This window comes from Electrona antarctica, assembly GCF_951216825.1.
Source record: "Electrona antarctica genome assembly, chromosome: 11".
Taxonomy (NCBI): Eukaryota; Metazoa; Chordata; class Actinopteri; order Myctophiformes; family Myctophidae; genus Electrona; species Electrona antarctica.
The window spans coordinates 15,173,817-15,196,240 of NC_136792.1; the positions used below are offsets into that span (position 1 = coordinate 15,173,817).

Consider the following 22,424-nt stretch of genomic DNA (forward strand, 5'->3'; position numbering starts at 1 on the left):
GGTAGAGCATTCACTGTTGTATGGTGGGGCAGTATGTCATCAGAGGTAGAGCATTCACTGTTGTATGGTGGGGCAGTATGTCATCAGAGGTAGAGCATTCACTGTTGTATGGTGGTGCAGTATGTCAGCAGAGGTAGAGCATTCACTGTTGTACGGTGGTGCAGTATGTCAGCAGAGGTAGAGCATTCACTGTTGTACGGTGGTGCAGTATGTCATCAGAAGTAGAGCATTCACTGTTGTACGGTGGTGCAGTATGTCATCAGAGGTAGAGCATTCACTGTTGTACGGTGGTGCAGTATGTCATCAGAGGTAGAGCATTCACTGTTGTACGGTGGTGCAGTATGTCATCAGAGGTAGAGCATTCACTGTTGTACGGTGGTGCAGTATGTCATCAGAGGTAGCATTCACTGTTGTATGGTGGTGCAGTATGTCATCAGAGGTAGCATTCACTGTTGTATGGTGGTGCAGTATGTCATCAGAGGTGGAGCATTCACTGTTGTATGGTGTTGCAGTATGTCATCAGAGGTAGAGCATTCACTGTTGTACGCCTGTACGGTGGTGCACTATGTCATCAGAGGTGGAGCATTCACTGTTGTACGCCTGTACGGTGGTGCAGTATGTCATCAGAGGTGGAGCATTCACTGTTGTACAGTGGGGCATTCACTGTTGTACAGTGGGGCAGTATGTCATCAGAGGTGGAGCATTCACTGTTGTATGGTGGGACAGTATGTCATCAGGTGGAGCATTCACTGTTGTACGGTGGTGCAGTATGTCATCAGGTAGAGCATTCACTGTTGTACGGTGGTGCAATATGTCATCAGAGGTGGAGCATTCACTGTTGTATGGTGGTGCAGTATGTCATCAGAGGTAGAGCATTCACTGTTGTACGGTGGTGCAGTATGTCATCAGAGGTAGAGCATTCACTGTTGTATGGTGGTGCAGTATGTCATCAGAGGTAGAGCATTCACTGTTGTACGGTGGTGCAGTATGTCATCAGAGGTAGAGCATTCACTGTTGTACGGTGGTGCAGTATGTCATCAGAGGTGGAGCATTCACTGTTGTATGGTGGGGCAGTATGTCATCAGAGGTAGAGCATTCACTGTTGTACGGTGGTGCAGTATGTCATCAGAGGTGGAGCATTCACTGTTGTATGGTGGGACAGTATGTCATCAGGTGGAGCATTCACTGTTGTACGGTGGTGCAGTATGTCATCAGGTAGAGCATTCACTGTTGTACGGTGGTGCAATATGTCATCAGAGGTGGAGCATTCACTGTTGTATGGTGGTGCAGTATGTCATCAGAGGTAGAGCATTCACTGTTGTACGGTGGTGCAGTATGTCATCAGAGGTAGAGCATTCACTGTTGTATGGTGGTGCAGTATGTCATCAGAGGTAGAGCATTCACTGTTGTATGGTGGTGCAGTATGTCATCAGAGGTAGAGCATTCACTGTTGTATGGTGGGGCAGTATGTCATCAGAGGTGGAGCATTCACTGTTGTATGGTGGGGCAGTATGTCATCAGAGGTGGAGCATTCACTGTTGTATGGTGGTGCAGTATGTCATCAGAGGTAGAGCATTCACTGTTGTATGGTGGGGCAGTATGTCATCAGAGGTGGAGCATTCACTGTTGTATGGTGGGGCAGTATGTCATCAGAGGTAGAGCATTCACTGTTGTACGGTGGTGCAGTATGTCATCAGAGGTGGAGCATTCACTGTTGTACGGTGGTGCAGTATGTCATCAGAGGTGGAGCATCCACTGTTGTACGGTGGTGCAGTATGTCATCAGAGGTGGAGCATTCACTGTTGTATGGTGGTGCAGTATGTCATCAGAGGTAGAGCATTCACTGTTGTACGGTGGTGCAGTATGTCATCAGAGGTAGAGCATTCACTGTTGTACGGTGGTGCAGTATGTCATCAGAGGTGGAGCATCCACTGTTGTACGGTGGTGCAGTATGTCATCAGAGGTGGAGCATCCACTGTTGTACGGTGGGGCAGTATGTCAGCAGAGGTGGAGCATTCACTGTTGTACAGTGGTGCAGTATGTCATCAGAGGTAGAGCATTCACTGTTGTATGGTGGGGCAGTATGTCATCAGAGGTGGAGCATCCACTGTTGTACGGTGGTGCAGTATGTCATCAGAGGTAGAGCATTCACTGTTGTACGGTGGTGCAGTATGTCATCAGAGGTGGAACATTCACTGTTGTACGGTGGTGCTGTATGTCATCAGAGGTAGAGCATTCACTGTTGTACGGCGGGGCAGTATGTCATCAGAGGTAGAGCCGTCTGGGAATCCTCGGTTCCATTCCTCTGCTCCTCCAGGCATTGTGTCACCTGGTTTATTGTCCCTGAGTCATATTGTACAGTGTACAGCGGCGTTTCCCAAACACTGGGTCGGGACCCATTTGTGGGTCGCGGACACATTGTTATGGGTCCCCTTAGTTTTTCTTTCATACATTAGTTTTATAATTTTATAAAAACATTTTCAAAGTAATTTTCCAGTAATTTCATGAAGAAATAAAAGAAACATTTAAGAAATTCCATAAATTAGAACAAGTATTTAAGAAGTGAAAATAGCCGATCTACTCTTCGATCCCACTTATCTTAAATCTAATTTCAGTTTGGGGTCACGGGCTAAAAAGCTTGGGAACCACCATGTACGTCATAGACTCACTGGACACAAGTCAGTTTTCAATTCAAATTTTAGCCATTGATGTTCAAAACTTGTTTTTTTTAATGCAAATGAGAATCAAAATATGAATATAATGTGAGTGTGACAGCCCTAGTGTACTGGTTCTGTGTCTCGCTCACTAAGAACAACCGCACACAGAATAGGATTTAGGTCGGGCTACTCGTCGTTTGTAAAATAATAGTATGTGAACTTGTGAAGACAGTGCTTTGATCACATTACTTACCCCATTATGTCATTTTCTCTCATCTCTGCTCGACTTCACAACGCTGCATTTATTTAATACCACTCTCTAAATGTGCCGCAGTAGCTATTTATACAGCTAGTGGCAGCAATACTATTTTAAGTAGATTTAACAATGAGATCATTGTTCACCCCTATCTATGTTGTAATGTGTTTGTCTTCCGTTCGCTTTATAACCACGTGAGTCCTAGCTAGGAGCATCCCTCTGTGGTAAACTGAACTTTCATCTAAAAATAGCAGAATACAAACTGTGAGCTAATAGATGGGCTATTTTTGGCAACTATAGTTATTTTATAGAGTAGAGGCAGAGGGTAAAAAGGAGGAGGGAGGCTAATATAGATGGACCCCTAGGCTAGAGGACTCCGCTCAATAAGTATATACCACTGTTTAAGTGGTTGTTTTATCCTGTTGATATGTCCCTATTTGAGTCTTATTCTGGTTTCATTTTTTTTAATACTTTTTCATTGTACAGCAGTTTGTAATTCTTGTTTCAGCACTTTATAAATAAGAATGTATCTTACTGTACCATAATATAACTTAATGAAGCTTCAGCTGTCTGTTCCATTCCCATTCCAGTCCCGATAATTATACTGACATGTCAGAAAGAGCTCCATAAAGGCAGCTGCAGCTAATTAAAATAATAATAATACCAGCTTGATTTAGGCATTACATGTCAAAAAGCATGCACTGATAATAGTCGATGATATTGCCAGTGCTTGCTAACTAAATAAACTGTCCCACTAACTAACTACTTAAAATGTTATCAGCTGCAGCTGTGTTTAACATTTTATAAAATGTCTGAGAGTCCATGCATGGCACACACTAGAGAACAGCGGATGAGCTTTTTTGTCACCCGAATCCGCATGTGCATAATTATTGTAAGCGCCCTCGATTGATGAAATGATGACAAGGTTGAATGGTCTCGACGGGTGTGTTTATTTTTGTTCCAACACCGTGAAAACTATAAAGATATAGAATACATAGTTACAATTCCATAATCGAAATATTTATAGTTTCATTATAAAAGCTGTGCATTTAATTCATCACTTCAGGTATACAATCAACAATAAAATGATTAATTTATGGTCAATTATAAAAGCAGTGATACGAGAACTCAATTCATTTCAATTCTAAGACAAATAAATACCAGAGGAAAATGCACAATAACCAAACAAAAACGCCAAACAAAATACAATTAATCCCAAATAAATCATGAATGAAACTCCAAACAAAACCAAACAAAGAAACAATCATTTACCTCAATCTGCTCATCGAGGGTGCTAAAGGGCTGCATAAAACAACTTGGATCTCAGGCCACATCAAACAGTCACATCAAAACAGTCAATGGCCACAACGTAGTGTGACAGGCACTGTAGACAAAACACAACTTCAGTCAAAACGGTTCGCTAAAACTGTGATGTACAAGCAACCTTACTTAAGTGAGTACAAAGGTGCACGGTGCGTATAAGCAATCAAACATTTCATACCTTGCCACGCAGTCTATCAAACACACGCTGGAGTGCACACCCAACGCTGGTGTGCGTCTCTCTTCCCTGTTGATCTGGCTCAGCACAGTGTGAATGCTATCTCTCTAACTAGCAGGCCCCAGCCAAGTACATGTAGGTGTAGTGACAGGAAGTTTCACAGTAAAAGTAAGCCAAAATACAGGAAGTTTCAGATTAAAGGCAACCCAAAAATAGGCAAAGTAAGTAAACAAATTGACTTCAAATAAAGAAATAGTTGAAGTTAAACCCTAGTGTCACGGGCAGTTACACTCCCCCCAATCATGTTACTAGGGCAAATCATTCTGGATTGAACGGAACATGATTCACAAAATGTCTTTACAAGGTACATGAGGTTTGAGAGGATACATTGGTGATTCACTTTTAAGTAAAGAACCACTTTTGCAATTGGCCTTTAGATGACAGGATTAGAGGAAAGATCTTGCTGCCAATTAGTTTTCCATTTTCAGGTCCTTTTCCATTTTGATTGTTGTCTGTCCTAATGAGTCCGTTTGGGCTGTTATTAATTTGTTGCTGTCCATGTTTGGTGGAGGGGACCTCTATAGCAGCCATGTCTCCCAGCTCTTCCGGGGACCTGTTGCAGTGGACATGTATGGGGTCATCAATTTGGACTACAGTGTTCGGTAGAATGCCCTTGGTCTCAACCGCCGTGCACTGGAGCGGACATAACGGTTCTTCCTGTAGCTTCCTTGTCTGCTTGCCTTCGCTACACTCCTGCTCGAGTTGGGGCAGTACGTTTTTCAGTTCTTTGTTGATTCTCTGCCTCTCCTGGTCCAAGGTGTTCATCTGGATCCGTGTTTGCTCCCTCAGGGAGGAGAGCTCTGCCTCCTGATCCCTCACAGAGCGCCCAAGATCATTATTTTCTGCCTGTAGATCTTTTATGGTACTGTTCAGCTGAGAGTCACTAGTTTTTCTGCTTCGCAGGGCACTGTTTGTATGATTTAATTCAATTTGTGTCTGATCCAGTTCCTCTCTCAGTTGTTCAGTCTCCTGCTTCTGCTCTACAGTGATGGCAAGCTGTTGTTTAAGCTGAGCCCTTAAGGCCTCTAGCTCTTTATGATTTCTATCAATCTCCATGTCCTTATTTCCTAGAGCATTGTGCATGTTGGCCCATTCCGCTCTCTGTTCCGTCAGTTCTTTATTCAGACGATCGATCTCTTGCTGCTGCTGATCTGTCTTGGTCCCTTGCCGGGACTCACTGTCTAGCTGCTCTTTGGCCTTGAGGACATCATCCTGGCTCTGTTTCATGGTATTGAGAAGCTTCACTGTTTCTCCATTCCTTATCATGATTTCGGCCACTTCTATCCGCAGGTGTTCATTATGCACCAAGGCCATCCGTTTATGGGTGCGCAGGTCATCTAACTCGGCCTCTAAACAGTTTACTCGAGACTCCAACTCAGTCGCCCACCTCTGTGGGTCCTCTGTAGATGACATGCAAACAGGAATAGTGCTCGAGTATGCGATGGCAGCATGGGTCTCGTGACTTGTGTGGTTATCTGTGGAGTCCTTCGACATTTCTCCCCCCGTTCTCTTATCTCTGCCATTATGCAGGCAGGTAGGATGAGGTCGATTACATATGCCACAGGTGTGTCTTCTCCTGCATTCCTTGCCGACGTGTCCCTTTCTCAGGCATCCGAAGCAGAGGTTGTTTTCAAAAATGTAAGCTTTCTTATCCTCCATAGTTGTCCTTGCAAAGCTGGGGCATGTAGCAATACTATGTGCTTTCTGAGCACATATGGGGCAGGTGAATGCAGGCTTGGGGTCATTCTGGATAGTGGTATGGAAAGCTCTGGCTCCTTTAGGGGTCCTCTCATCCGCAGGCCTACGATTCATTAGGAAGGGGGAGGCCATAGGGTGACAGGCTATACAGGCTTCTGCTTGGTACTTTGTGAAACATGATGTGATGTTTGGAGGAGCAGAGGGTGGTTTATTGCAATGTTCGGAATCACTTTCAAATAGGTTATAAGCTTGAACCCGTGCTGCTGCTACTCTGATGTCCTTCTGGGCCTTAAGTTGTTGTAGCTTAAGTTTTTCCTCTTGCAGTTTGGCTTGTTGGTTATGGATCTCCTGTAGTGCCTTGGCTGTTTCCTGTTTGGCAGCAAGATCTGCTTCTGCATCAACTCTTTTCTGGGCGGCTTTGGAGGACGTACTGGAGTGGCGACTGGAGGTAGTTGAATCATCACTATTTGCTATGGAAGGAGTTTTGGATGGGTGCAATGAATGGGTTCCACGGGACTGTGCACGGTTTCCCGTCCCATCTGAAGAGTCAGAGACGACAGTTTCCGTATTGGTGTGTCCGAAAATGGACCCATACGCCTCCTTATCAAAGGCCATGCTGATACGCAACTTCGCCAGCACCTCATTGAAAGGCTGGCCAACAGTGTCCAGGAATTTATCCACTATCTCGCAAATTTCTGAGGTGATAGTGCCGCAGGCATCCATTTTCTTTACAGTGTCTGGAGTAGGGGTGCCGTTGCGTTGTATTGATTCGTAACATTCAATTATTGTGTTGTGTTGTTTCTGGCTAGCTTGTTTTATGACACGGAGATCCTCTTCTGAACAAAATGTTTTTAGTGTGGTTCGAATATTTTTAGCCAATTGTGCCCAGGTGTTATAAGTTTTGGTAAATCTGACCTGGTGTGCATTGGTCGATGCCTCAGTGGCATCCTGTGTGTTGGCTGTTGTCTCTTCAGAGTGTGTGGGTTGCTGCATATTGACTGCTGTCTCAGAGGTTGCCATTTGTTTGGAATCTGTAGCTGTTGTTAGAGCACGGACACTTCAATTTTTTTATGTCTGTGATTTAGCATATAGTGCATCAAACCCATTAATACAAAGGAGCTCCACAGACATGTACAATTAAAACCCCAAAGAGGAGTAGTGTCAACCAAATAAATATCAGCACAGTTTATGCAAATGTCCCCTTTACATTTTCAATAATGCAATCAGCTTGAAAGTTCTCAGCTTGCTTAAAAATCTATTTACACACACTTACACTTAGTTTCCTTTTTTTTTTGTAGTTTCTTTTTTAATTTTGTTGTTTTTATTTATTTTATTTATTTTGTTTTTGCATTGTCCTTTTCACAACCTTCAAACTTATTCAGTCCAAGATGTAGAGGCTACCTGGCATAGGTACCTCTCAATGTATGGGTTACTGTGGTGTTGTGTGACAAACTTGTAACAATGAGCTGGTGGCTGTAGAAGATGGCTGTGTAGATGATGGCTGTAGATGAGATGGGTTGGTGTTGACTGTTGAGTTGCATTCAGCGATGAGTTTTCACTGTAAGCGCCCTCGATTGATGAAATGATGACAAGGTTGAATGGTCTCGACGGGTGTGTTTATTTTTGTTCCAACACCGTGAAAACTATAAAGATATAGAATACATAGTTACAATTCCATAATCGAAATATTTATAGTTTCATTATAAAAGCTGTGCATTTAATTCATCACTTCAGGTATACAATCAACAATAAAATGATTAATTTATGGTCAATTATAAAAGCAGTGATACGAGAACTCAATTCATTTCAATTCTAAGACAAATAAATACCAGAGGAAAATGCACAATAACCAAACAAAAACGCCAAACAAAATACAATTAATCCCAAATAAATCATGAATGAAACTCCAAACAAAACCAAACAAAGAAACAATCATTTACCTCAATCTGCTCATCGAGGGTGCTAAAGGGCTGCATAAAACAACTTGGATCTCAGGCCACATCAAACAGTCACATCAAAACAGTCAATGGCCACAACGTAGTGTGACAGGCACTGTAGACAAAACACAACTTCAGTCAAAACGGTTCGCTAAAACTGTGATGTACAAGCAACCTTACTTAAGTGAGTACAAAGGTGCACGGTGCGTATAAGCAATCAAACATTTCATACCTTGCCACGCAGTCTATCAAACACACGCTGGAGTGCACACCCAACGCTGGTGTGCGTCTCTCTTCCCTGTTGATCTGGCTCAGCACAGTGTGAATGCTATCTCTCTAACTAGCAGGCCCCAGCCAAGTACATGTAGGTGTAGTGACAGGAAGTTTCACAGTAAAAGTAAGCCAAAATACAGGAAGTTTCAGATTAAAGGCAACCCAAAAATAGGCAAAGTAAGTAAACAAATTGACTTCAAATAAAGAAATAGTTGAAGTTAAACCCTAGTGTCACGGGCAGTTACAATTATAATCCGCCCGTTATCCGACCGCAATTTATTAATTAATCCAATTTATTAATCCGCACCACCCGCAATCCGCTGCGCAGGGAAGCGCCCAACGTATACAGTATAGCCAATCTACAAGCTCACAACGCGACGCTGCGACGCGTTGTGAGCTTGTAGATCGGCTATTTATACTACTTGTACAAACAATGTCACTCACCACTCTCTCGACAGTTCACCAATGTTACGTAGTGGTTGTATATATCCATTTCCATGGTAACACGCCGTCCACGTTTTCGCGACGTATTTTCATACAGCATATCCAGCGGTCATCGGCGGCAGGGTAAAGAACTTAATCACTCCCAGTCCCACGCCGAACGTATATTCCTCCCTTCTGTTTTACTTAGTTTTAAGTTTCTCTCAGACTCACTAGCTGCCTGTTAGCAACTTTAGCGTAGCTGCCTGTAGGAGACCACTGTGTTGTTGTTGTTGTGCAACAGGACCCAACTTCATAGGCGGCTAATTTGTGCCAGATCATGGAAAATGATTAAATTAAAATACTACTACCAACGCACGCACGCCGAGATTGTGTGCGTTTTAAAAGCTATAATAAGCATATTTATATACTTTATTATGCCATTACTTTATTTCCCGCATTATTTCACCCGCGGTTTATCCTATATTAATTTATAATAATATGAATTGACCCTAATCCACCCTAAACTGCGGTTCACCCGCGGCAACCGCGGCTAAATCCGCCACCCGCTGGTCTCTAGCACACACGGAATAGAGCGTCGCAGTCCCGCCCCCTACCATGGACCAGGAAATGAATCCCAATGCATTTTTCCCATAGACATTTCAAAAAGTATTTATTTAAAGACGGTTACGCCGCGGACAAAGCCAACTCGAGTCGTGGCAACTCATGACAACACAAATATTACATATTAAATATACAATATTTTGGACCAAACAAATAATTACAAAGAAGAAAAACAACAAAAAGTGTTGTAACCTGCCGTTTGTTTCTTCTTTCTAATTATTTGTTCGGCCCAACAAATTGTGTTTGTTGTCATGATTTGTCACGACTCGAGTTGGCTTTGTCCGCGGCGTAAACGTCTTTAAATAAATACTTTCTGAAATGTCTATGAGGAAAATGAACGGAGAATCATTTCCTGGTCCATGGTAGGGGGCGGGACTGCGACGCTCTATAGTGCTATAAGGCAGTGGTTCCCAAACGTTTTAGTCTGTGAACCCAAAAAAGAAATTAGACATTCTCCTGGAACCCAAATTCGTGCTGAAAATAGCAGATCTACAAGCTCTACAACGCGTCGCTTCGCAGTGCATTGTCTATTGCTATTTTCACTACTTCTTAAATATTTGTTTTCTAATTCATGTATTTTCTGAGATTCTTCTTTGATTTCTTCATGAAATTAATGGAAAAAACATTGAATTTGTTTTTAATTCACGATTAATCAATTTGTTTTGGTAATGTTTTTTGAAAATGTTTTGAAATAATAATTAAAAACAAAATGTGGGAAACCAAAAATCAAGGGACTGTGTCCGTGAACCACACTGTTTGGAAACAGTGCTTTAAGGGGCTCTACGTAGCCTCGGCACCCAGGCTTTTATTTTCGTTTGCATCGGCTCAAAAAATGAATGCCTGGGGGAACGAGATACATTTCCTGGTCTAGGAGTGGGAGTGACAAATTAATTAATTCAAATGACCATATAACAACAGTAACAACACACTTGTACAAGCCTTTACTAGCACCATAATACTGTGTATACGGACGCACACGGTAGCCTACAGTATCTGTGCCTACTACAGACTAGCCTACAGCCTACTTAACAGGTCACACATGGACCATTGATATGTACGAGTTGCGTCGGCAGCTTTTGTAGCTTTGGTAAAAGGTGCAAAGGACCGGGGCAGCCAATGTATCCATTGTTATCAGCGGAGCAGATTTATTTTCTCACCTCTGTCTTTAGGCAGCCTAGCCTGGGCAAGAGCTCCATTGACTGGGCTGCCCAACAGACGCTACGCTTCTGTTAGGGGACGCGTGCTAGCGTGCACCGCACCGTGCTAGCGTGCACCGCTACCGTGCTAGCGTGCACCGCTACCGTGCTAGCGTGCACCGCACCGTGCTAGCGTGCACCGCACCGTGCCGTGCCGTACCTGCGAGTGTGCATGAAAACATATTGATACCACGACCACGCCGTGGTCCTGCGTGCAACGAGTGTGACACCACTGGACAAAATGTAATTTTATTAATACAAAAAGTGACATAGTTCAGGAGCAAACTGACTTAAGGGTTTAATCACCTGTTAATAAATGGTTGTTTGTCTGTATCTCTCTCTCTCTCTCTCTCTCTCTCTCTCTGTAGATCTGTCTAGGAACCGTCTCTGTGAGGTTCCTGTAGAGGTGTGTTTGTTTGTCTCTCTGGAGTCATTGAACTTGTATCAGAACTGTTTGAGGACACTACCAGAGGTCCTGCTCAACCTGCAGAACCTAACGCACCTTAATGTCAGGTAAATATACACTCACTCCTAACTAGTACCTGATTGATGTCAGAATTCTTGGTCATATTCCGTCCGAATTTGGAGAATTCTAGACCAGTTTTGAAGACCCACGGGACCTGACACCGGATGTAAACAAACGCTGTGTGGAGTGGCGGACGATCACCTTTTCTTTTCACCCAGATTTAATTTTTTATTTTTTTGTAATCACAATCATCCGTTCTTTAGTTATGTAAAGCTTGTTTTGACCAAAAACTCAATCTGGGAAAATAATCTCTACCTCAGTCTCTACCTGTCTGTCTCTCCAGTCGTAACCTGCTGTCTGTCTCTACCTGTCTGTCTCTCCAGTCGTAACCTGCTGACTGTCTCTACCTGTCTGTCTCTCCAGACGTAACCTGCTGACTGTCTCTACCTGTCTGTCTCTCCAGTCGTAACCAGCTGTCTGTCTCTCCAGTCGTAACCAGCTGTCTGTCTCTCCAGTCGTAACCTGCTGTCTGTCTCTACCTGTCTGTCTCTCCAGTCGTAACCAGCTGTCTGTCTCTCCAGTCGTAACCTGCTGTCTGTCTCTACCTGTCTGTCTCTACCTGTCTCTCTCCAGTCGTAACCTGCTGTCTGTCTCTACCTGTCTCTCTCCAGTCGTAACCTGCTGTCTGTCTCTACCTGTCTGTCTCTACCTGTCTCTCTCCAGTCGTAACCAGCTGTCTGTCTCTCCAGTCGTAACCTGCTGACTGTCTCTACCTGTCTGTCTCTACCTGTCTGTCTCTCCAGTCGTAACCAGCTGTCTGTCTTGCCACCGGTGGTGTGTAGTCTTCCATTGAAGGTGTTGATCGCCTGCAACAACAAGCTGGTTTCTCTACCTGAGGAACTAGGACAGCTCAGACACCTGACTGAACTGGTAACCTGTCTGTCTGTCTGTCTGTCTGTCTAAATTAGTTCGTTTTTTTTTTCAGGTCTGGAAAGGTTTTGAAAATTCTGAACCCCCATTCTGGGTGGTGATGGTGGTCAGGAATTTTACCCCTACACCAACCAAGCACCTGGGAGGGATAAAAATAATTGTACAGATATTAAAATTATTCCTGATATGTTGTTTCATATTGTTGCTGGTGGGCAAAAACCTTGTTATCTCACCATATTCAAACCTTTCTGTAAATGAACGACCTTCTTGATCATCCTACAACGTACATCATGCTACAAAAGATCCACAAGCGACGAGTTTTGAGCTTGTAGATCTGCTACTTTTGCTAGTTTTGAATCTGGTGAAAACAGTTTTGGACATGAGGTTTCCACCTCATGTGGAATTATTTCCAAGTATATGAAAGTGACAACAAAATTGCCATTTGGTATGTGTTCAGATCTTTAGATATATCTCTCCCACACATTGCGGTGTGTAGGAGCACTATATCTTGGACAGAATAATCACAGAATCATATTTGGCATCATATGAGAGATTATATTGCACTTGAATCCAGCCCTTGCTGCGTTTCCATGCATACCTGTACATGGAAATGTTTTGTGGTAATCTTTGGTCATGAACATTTTTGAGTGGTGCAACCACTCCCTTACGGAGCTATGTGTGTGGGTGGGTGGCTGGGTGCGTCTGAGCACGAAAACAGCATGGTTGTTTTTCACCACCTGTGCGCATCCTAACACACACACACACACACACACACACACACACACACACACACACACACACACACACACACACACATATATTAACTGTATATATGGTGATTTCGGGTGTGCCAGTACAGTAGAGGGTACAGTAGAGGGACCCCCACACGGTAACTCTGTCATTTCTCAACCGTTTCTGATGCGCGGCGGCTCGCCGGAATCGGGCCGGCACCCTGGGTGCGTTCCTGTTACATCCTTGAAATGTCCTGAAATGTAATGTTCAAAATGTGCATAAACCCTGTGCTTTTATAGCATATTTTTAGACTTTGATAATTGTACCAATCTTTTCATACGAGTATTTATCAATCTATGAATATTAAAAGTGAGAATTGTGTTTTATGACAATATGCATATTAATGGCGAGCATTGTGTTTTAGGATGTCAGCTGTAATGAGATCGATACGTTACCGTCACAGATTGGCCAGCTGGAGTCGCTACGAGACCTCAACATTAGACGCAACTACCTTGTTACATTACCCCCAGGTACAGACGCAACTACCTTGTTACATTACCCCCAGGTACACACACGCTACCTTGTTACATTACACCCAGGTACAGACGCAACTACCTTGTTACATTACCCCCAGGTACACACACGCTACCTTGTTACATTACCCCCAGGTACACACGCTACCTTGTTACATTACCCCCAGGTACACGCACGCTACCTTGTTACATTACCCCCAGGTACACGCACGCTACCTTGTTACATTACCCCCAGGTACACACACACACACACTACCTTGTTACATTACCCCCAGGTACACACGCTACCTTGTTACATTACCCCCAGGTACACACGCTACCTTGTTACATTACCCCCAGGTACACACGCTACCTTGTTACATTACCCCCAGGTACACACACACTACCTTGTTACATTACCCCCAGGTACACACACTCTACCTTGTTACATTACCCCCAGGTACACACACTCTACCTTGTTACATTACCCCCAGGTACACACGCTACCTTGTTACATTACCCCCAGGTACACACACTACCTTGTTACATTACCCCCAGGTACACACACTACCTTGTTACATTACCCCCAGGTACACGCACGCTACCTTGTTACATTACCCCCAGGTACACACACTACCTTGGTACACACACTACCTTGTTACATTACCCCCAGGTACACACACTCTACCTTGTTACATTACCCCCAGGTACACACACTCTACCTTGTTACATTACCCCCAGGTACACGCACACTACCTTGTTACATTACCCCCAGGTACACGCACGCTACCTTGTTACATTACCCCCAGGTACACACACTACCTTGTTACATTACCCCCAGGTACACGCACGCTACCTTGTTACATTACCCCCAGGTACACACACTACCTTGTTACATTACCCCCAGGTACAGACGTAACTACATTGTTACCTGGCCCTACGTGTTGTCAGTTAAAGGCTATTGGATGTGTTTAGGAATATTGTGTATTATAGAGTAATAATGTAACGTAATTGTGTGTGTGCGTCGCGTGCGTGCATTGATTGAAGTTCTCAGTCACCATGGCCCATGACTGATTTCAGTAATTTTCAGAAGCATCTTCCATAAAACCATAATTGTCTCAAGATATTCTCTGAAAGTAAAGGTTAATGCTGGTTGGCTGTGTGGATAATACCTAAACATCAAAATTCTACATATTGTGTTAGGAAATTCACAAATCGTCGATTGGGACGTGGCCTGACAAAATCATGAGAATTGCTTTTGCTTTGTGTGCGTGTGTGTGTGTGTGTGATATCAGAGTTGGCAGACCTGCCTCTGGTGCGTCTAGACTTCTCCTGTAACAAGGTGAGCTGCATCCCAGTGTGTTACAGACGTCTGCTCCACCTGCAGAACATCATTCTGGACAACAACCCCCTGCACAACCCACCTGCACAGGTACACACACACACACACACACACACACACACACACACACACACACACACACACACACACACACACACATTTTAACAATTTATTTATGTCCACACAGAGGAAATTGCATACAAGGGCATAAACAGGTGCAGAAAGGTTACATCAACACAATCAAGGCATATGTCCTCAGTCAGGATACAACAAGCATGTCATGTCACCCAGCAGCATTCCATGGGCAGAAGTAGTGTAGGCATCCAAAGTTTGAAACCCCCGCCAACAACCAGTCCGTGGGTATGTCCCAGGCTGGACCGGTCCAACGTCTCTCTTCCCGGTACAGTAGCTGCTCATGGGAAGGGCCACCAAGCAGCACCGGCAGTCGGTATACTCTGGGAAGGGCCACCAAGCAGCACCGGCTGTCGGTATACTCTGGGAAGGGCCACCAAGCAGCACCGGCTGTCGGTATACTCTGGGAAGGGCCACCAAGCAGCACCGGCTGTCGGTATACTCTGGGAAGGGCCACCAAGCAGCACCGGCTGTCGGTATACTCCGACGGTGAACAGTGCCCTGTAGTATGCAAGCTTGCGATCGTGTTGAAGTACACAGTCCACAGAGGTTGGGTTTTTTTAAATCTGCACCCACTACATTAACAGTTGTAGTTACAACGGAGCAGTTTAACGTCATGCTCAGCACACTGCACAACCCACCTGCACAGGCACACACACACACACACACACACACACACGCACACACAGTGGCGGTTTCACAAAAGGTTTGGTGGGCCTGGCCTGTCCTAGCTCTCCAGGCACCTAGGCTGCTAATCCAGCCTGACAGCGTGTCGCAGGTTCGACTCCCGATCCCGACGACCTTTGCTGCGTGTCACTCCCCATCTCTTTCTCCCCCAATTCCTGTCAACTTACTGTAAAAAAACCCAAATACCTTTAATATAGAGCTATTTCATTATTTTAACAAATGAAAATCACCTACAGTACCATACCTTTAAACTTCCTCATATGAAGGTGTCGTGCAGAGACAACAGCTGGTCTTGAAGATCACAACTTTTAGCAGATTTTATATATGTACAGTATATTGGCTAGAATGGTTACCTAAATTATTTGAATAAAATGTTTGTACGTTTTTGGCCTAAAGATGCACATTTGCTAGATGAGGTTGGAATGTTCAGCGTCGTCGTTCCGTTTATTCACTCGATAGCAGTCAATCACCGTATCCTACTTTGGAAACTCGGGTGACAGTTTTGTCCAAATGAAATCAATTTGATTGAACATTTTGTAGAATGGGTACAGTTCAACGAAAGTACAGGTCAATACAAAAACTGCTACGAGGATAAAACCAGAAAAAAGCACTAAGACTTGTTTACATCAGGGTCCTCTATTTTCAATTCATCAGTATATTTAAAGACAACAAAATAAATCATCATGTTGTCTTTACAATAAATAGGGGGTGGGGGTGACTTTAACTCTTCTTTTTACAGTTTTGAAATGCAGCCGTCTATAACTGCTCTTTGAGAGTGGACAGAACATGAACAGTTTACAGAAATGATTATTTTCACAATATATAGAACCATTTAATTATTATTTTTACAAATGTGTCAATTGGTGGTCAATGGCACGGCTGAGATCAAACAATTATTATTACATATGAAATTGTATTAAAGTTGTGATGTTTATTATTTTTGACAGATTTGCATTAAAGGGAATATGTGCTGTTTGTTGTTTTGACAGATATGTATTAAAGGGAAGGTCCATATATTTAAGTATTTGAACATGGAGGCCAGTAAAACGACACCTGATCTTCCAGAATACGACAGACGACCTCTGAACTTTAATTCCTGGTGAGAACAAGGTTTTCTCTCTCTCTCTCATTCTCATCCCCCCCCCCCCCCCCCCCCCTCTCTCTCTCTCGCGCGCGCTCTCTCATTCCCTCTCTCTCATTCTCTCTCTCATTCTCATTCTCTCATTCTCAAAACAAAGACGTCATGGTGTAGCATTACAAAAACATACAAAAAAACAACAAATGACTAAATGACTAAACTCTACACATAAAACCCATTACTCTAAACACATTCCCATACTCTATTAACAATGAATTAATAAACACAATAACACAGGAATAGAGCTTCCTGTGTCCCCGGGGGTGTTCTAGCCATCTTGGACCATACAGTATTGACCCTGTACTCTCTCTCTCTCGTTCTCTCTCAGTACTGAGGACATGTACCTCGGTCGTCCGTATGGAGCGCTGGACTCTGGTTTTAACAGTGTAGACAGCGGACACAAGCGATGGTCTGGGAATGAGGTGAGACACACACACACACACACACACACAGACACACATACACACACGCACACACACACACACACACACACACACGCACACACACACAGCCCATTCTTCTCCTTCCATCATTCAGTATTCATTCTAAACCAGTGTTTCCCAAACTCTTTAGCCAGTGACCCAAAACAGAAAGGAAATGTTCGCCTGGGACCCAAACTAGTGAAAATAGCAGATCTACAAGCTTGTAGATATTTTCAGTACTACTTAAATATTTATTCTGATTTATGGAATTTCTTAATTTTTCATGAAAAAAAAATCATTGAATTTAGTTTTTAATTCATGAAAAGTTTTTATTTTTGAATGTTTTGAAATGATAGTTAAAAACTAAATGTAGGAAACAAACTGTGTCCACACAAATGGGTCGCCGAGTCCCAACCCAGTGTTCTAAACTACTACATTGTGTGTGTGTGTGTGTGGGTGTGCGCAGCCGACCGAGGAGTTGAGTGAGCTTCCGGTGCGTGTGTCAGAGCTGAGCAGAGAGCAGAGACAACACCAACGCAGAGAACCAGTGTCCCTGCAGGCTAACGGAACATGTGAGACAATATGATAAACTGTGTCTGTTCACATGTGTATGAAACAAAACAATGTACTGTATGCACACAAACATTGAAGACAAAAGTGAGGACGAAAACTGTGATTGGCCAGAATGAGATGATGTATGATGATAAGAGCGCCCCTCACTTCACACAGGTCTGATTTTTATGTCTATGCATACACGCCATTTTGGAAAGAACTTGAGACCCTTCCCTAAACACAGGTGTTTCCGATGATACTAATTGGTCAAACAGAGTCAGGGTGCTGCTATTGTGCATGCTGGCTCAATGTAAAAGCTGCAACACAAGTGGGTCTTAAAGTGTCCGTGAGTGGGTTCCATAGAGGCTGTTGTAAATCTGTCTAAGGACCATGACTCTGTGATAATGACATTGATTGATGGATTGATTCCGTTCTCAGTGGACACAGAGCAGGAGCAGATAGACTACATAGACGGCTGTGCTGGAGAGGACGAGGACGAAGATGGACGCAGGGGAGGAAGAGCCAGCGTCAGCCTCAGCTCTCAGTTCATGGCGTATATAGAGAGACGGATTACTAGAGAGGTACACACACACACACACACACACACACACACACACACACACACACACACACACACACACACACATTTTAACCATTTATTTATGTCCACACAAAGGATATGCATACAAGGACACAAATATTATAGGTGCATTAAAGTTACATCTGCAAAGTCATGGCATGTGTTTTCATGATACAACAGGCATGTCACACAGTACTCTATGGGTATAAGTAACAGCGTCTCCGCCATATATGACGGCTGCCAATTATAGCAGAGACACCACAATACTTTGCCAGACTATTTGCCTCCTTTTTGGGCATCCCAAGTTGTTGGAACCCTCTAACAACCAGTCTGTGCGTAGGCCCCCAAATATAAAGACATATAGTCTGCACCTATAGCCCAGCTCTGAGATGTTATGTAGAAGTGGTTGGTATTTTATGACCTTGGTCATAAAGGCTTCCTCTAGGCTGTGGTCAAAGGTGCAGACTATCTCTAATACAGACACTTCTCTGGACTCTTCATCAACCACAACAACATCTGGTGTATTAGCTGCTAGAGATGTAAAGGTATCTGAGTTATCACAGAGTTGGAACATGGATGGAATGTTTGTACATTCTCACTGAAGATGCATGGTATTTTTATATATCCTTTGCTATGAGTTCCACTATTCTATCATGGTGTGCTATGTACATTCCTTTGTATGCATAACATCCATTCAAGATGTGTGACAGTGTATCTGTTCTGTGGTGTGGTGCAAGCAATGAGGGACCTGAGTAGTGGGAAACCAGATGGATAGATTGAGTCTGGTGGGAAGGACTTGTAGTCTGGCCTTAACTGTGAATGTGATAATGTCCTCATTGAGTGCAGTGTTCTTGATGAATGCGTGTGAGACGGAGTGATCAGCATGGGGAAGACATGCGAGCTTCCCTTGGAGTTTTAGTCCAGTCCAGTGTTGTTGTTGTTGGTGATGGTGTACATCCATGAGGACTCGTCTGGCACCTGTAGCTGTTAGCAGGTGACTGTGTCCAGCATAGGTGACCGTTGCCCTGACCTGGGTGAGGGGGTCAGTTATAATGTCCGCGGAGACCCTCACAGTCTCTGAGTCAGACCGCACCCACTCCAGGGACACTCCAGTGCGGACACAGAGGTCATTTAGGTCTAGCCAGTCCACTCCGACCAAACCCCAAAGCCAGCGGAGCGGGTGTCCAGTTTACCGCTGGGTTTCCTCCGGAAGCCAAGAAAGTGTGGCTCTAACTCCCTGGCCAGTGGGACCTTACGCCTCCTTAGGTCCAGGAACAGGGAGGATCGAGCCAGCTCCCTAACATCCTTGTCGTCGTTCAACATTTTTAGGAGGTGATAAATCCTCATGCTGGTATAGATCCATTCCACGTTTGGGACTCCCAGCTCTCCCTCCCACTGTGGATGGAAAATGTTGTCGCGGGTGCTGTGTGAGTTGAGTCCAAACCATTTTCGCACTAGGCTCACTGTTTTGTCATTCGACCTTTCTGTTGAATGTGGACATTAGAGAACAGGTTTTTGACCTCTAGGCCTGACCATTCTAAAAAGCCGTCTGTCCTGGAGAGCATGTTTTTAATTGTGCTCTCTTCCCTAGAGGCCAAGGAAATGTCATCCGTGTATCACTGTACAGGGTTTGGGTGATATCACACCGTGGGGGGCACACTGACACATCCACTTTATCCATTGGTTGGTGGCAATAATACAATTTACTGTGCTCCATGGACAGCCACACACACACACACACACACACACACACACACACACACACACACACACACACACACACACACACACACACACACACACACACACACAAATTCCAATACCCAAATATCTGCTCGTGTCCCAAATGGCTTGCCTTTTGGAGGAGCCGACACTGATGACTTTGAGAGAGTGAGCTCCCCCCAAGCCGATAGGAGCAAGAAACAGCGAGTGTATAATAAGTGTTAACTTCAGAGGGTTTCGCAAAAGTATTGACTAACTATCCGTTTTGTTATTGGACGGACCGGACTGCCTCCTCTGGCTATGGAATGGAAACTATGTTGTCTGGGAGATGGGGTCTAAAAGCCACGAGTGGATTGAGCAAGTGTGGAAGTTAGAGTATTGTAATGTATCTATTATTATTATTTTCAATTAACATTTTATTGAATTTTAATCAAACAAACAAGACTAAACAATACATACAACAAAAACTATTCTATAGAGACTCTAGTATTACCAGGTGAACAGACCCTTAGTCTTGTCTGAATAGTTCTTGTTTGTTCTTGTGTGTGTGTGTGTGTGTGTGTGTGTGTGTGTGTGTGTGTGTGTGTGTGTGTGTGTGTGTGTGTGTGCGCGTGCATGCGACCCCAGGGTTCTCCAGTTAAAACCAACTCCAGAGACTCCAGAGCAGAGGATGCAAGGAGACACAACAGGTACACACACACACACACACACACACACACACACACACACACACCTGGATCTGCACAAGAAGCACATACGAAACACTGGGGCGGCCCGTCTAGAGTTTGAATGGACAGGTATCAGTCAAAATGACATATAACCATTCAATAATTCAGTACCCCGTTTAAGACAGATACAGCCTATTGAAGACACCTGTTGTACAGCTGTACACATTCATACAAATCTGATTATAATAACTATCAAATATTAAAACATGATCCAAAGATGATCTTTATATCTAATAACCAATGTTTACATTGTATGACATGAGTGTAATAGTCTGTAACATCCTCATAACATATTAACTTACTGTCTGTCTGTTTGTCCGTCTGTCTCAGGAGTGTGGTTGATGGTGTAACAGCGCCCTCTATCGCTCATAATCAGGTACCCCACTCTGTCTGTTGCTGTGTTCACACGGGCAGATGCAAAGCTACAGTCTACCATTCATTGTCAATGGAAGCCAGCGACATGAAGATGCATCCGACGTTTGTAGCATGCTGCAAAACAGCTACATGCACTGTGTAGCTTTGCGTCTTTGTATCTTTTGCATCTGCCCGTGTGAACGCAGCATGTCTGCTACTAATTAGGGATTTTATTATAGATTATTCTATTGATTACTTTTGGATTCATCAAATAAAAAGCGTGTTTCTTTGTTTTTTCAATGTATCGACACGAAAAATTAATCACATTAATGTATTTACTTGAACCATTAGGCTGATTAATCACTGAAGCCCTGTTTTTTACTTCATTGTAGATATAGATAGATATTTCTACTGTTTTAGAATATGTTCGTTTCCTTCATGACAAGGGGGGGAAAAATGAGGAAAAATCGATTAGTTCAATCAGCTGTTGCGCCACTACTAATGTCCATACATGACTCACACACCTGTGGGTCTGTCCGTCCGTCAGAGAGGAGGTGTGGAGCGTGTTCGACGGGAGGCCCAGCTCGCCGCTCTGAGGTACGAAGAGGAGAGACACAAAGCACGACCTCTACAGAGAGACTCCTTGAAGGTAGTTAAACCCTGCCAGGGCATATTGTCTATATTCGGGTAGTTTCATTTCAGTGGTTAATGTACAAATACAGAGATGCCTTTGATTTCAATGTTGAAATCTCACCAAATTAATCTAATCGTTGTCCGGTACTGTGGTTTGTCTCTGTGTGTTTCAGCATAAAGCAGCTCCGAGCCCCAGTAAATCCAGTCCTACAGACAGTGAGGTGGGTGATATATATGTTGGATTCTTTACTGTCATGTATTCCTGTAAAACTGTGTTTTTATGGAAATGTTTGTCATGTTAGCTTTTGTTTGTGTTTTATCTGTGTGTGTTTGTGCGCGCGTGTGTGTGTGTGCGCTGTTCAGAGTGTGTATCCCTCCAGACGCTCTACCCACACAGATGACTCTGCTCTCTTTATGGTAAGAGCTTGGCCATCCGAGAATTTGTTGAACACACCTCCAAAAAGATATACATTCATATTATATTAGTGCCCTCACTGCCCTGACAACGGAAACCTGGCGAATTAGGGCAGTCAACAAATATTCCAGGTTCAAATAAATGTTTGAATGTGAAACTTAAAAGCTTCAAGTTAAAATATAAATAATAATCTGCTTTACAAGTTTCAGTGAGAACCTGTTTGCACAGCAAGGATTAGCCCCTGCTTTTCTTTCTGCAGACAGACTGCTGCATTGAGTGCACACAGGAATCACTTTATATGAATTGATTAAAAACAACGGTCAAGCTCAACGGGCGATCCATATGATAATGATGGCAGACAAGTTCACAACCAGACCAGAGAAAGTGATATCATTATTTTTATTTAAACACAAACCCTGTTGGGGTGGCATTTCATCCCAACCCGCAAAAATGAGGCGAG

The 22,424-nt window shown here is 43.7% G+C and overlaps 1 protein-coding gene and 2 long non-coding RNA genes across 4 annotated transcripts in view; 1 reads left to right on the top strand and 2 right to left on the bottom strand.

Moving 5' to 3' along the window:
- Window positions 1-22,424, top strand: part of lrch3 (leucine-rich repeats and calponin homology (CH) domain containing 3) — a 36,826-nt gene that overhangs the window by 4,636 nt on the left and 9,766 nt on the right. Inside the window, exons 2-14 of one of the 2 annotated variants that reach the window (XM_079513610.1) lie at window positions 10,988-11,132; window positions 11,889-12,015; window positions 13,172-13,277; window positions 14,555-14,691; window positions 16,410-16,519; window positions 16,887-16,980; window positions 17,447-17,552; window positions 17,971-18,113; window positions 20,462-20,523; window positions 20,893-20,938; window positions 21,464-21,565; window positions 21,723-21,770; window positions 21,913-21,966. In XM_079513610.1, coding sequence (XP_079369736.1) covers window positions 10,988-11,132; window positions 11,889-12,015; window positions 13,172-13,277; window positions 14,555-14,691; window positions 16,410-16,519; window positions 16,887-16,980; window positions 17,447-17,552; window positions 17,971-18,113; window positions 20,462-20,523; window positions 20,893-20,938; window positions 21,464-21,565; window positions 21,723-21,770; window positions 21,913-21,966 — 1,280 coding nt within the window. The remainder of the gene's footprint in view (window positions 1-10,987; window positions 11,133-11,888; window positions 12,016-13,171; window positions 13,278-14,554; window positions 14,692-16,409; window positions 16,520-16,886; window positions 16,981-17,446; window positions 17,553-17,970; window positions 18,114-20,461; window positions 20,524-20,892; window positions 20,939-21,463; window positions 21,566-21,722; window positions 21,771-21,912; window positions 21,967-22,424) is intronic. The other variant, XM_079513611.1, reaches the window with a different exon arrangement.
- LOC306931932 lies at window positions 3,814-4,499 on the bottom strand. Its single transcript, XR_013791089.1, has 3 exons — window positions 4,415-4,499; window positions 4,186-4,297; window positions 3,814-3,888 (listed from the first exon to the last, which is right to left on the bottom strand). It is a non-coding gene; the product is annotated as an uncharacterized lncRNA (long non-coding RNA).
- Window positions 7,531-8,433, bottom strand: LOC306931931. Its single transcript, XR_013791088.1, has 3 exons — window positions 8,339-8,433; window positions 8,110-8,221; window positions 7,531-7,812 (listed from the first exon to the last, which is right to left on the bottom strand). It is a non-coding gene; the product is annotated as an uncharacterized lncRNA (long non-coding RNA).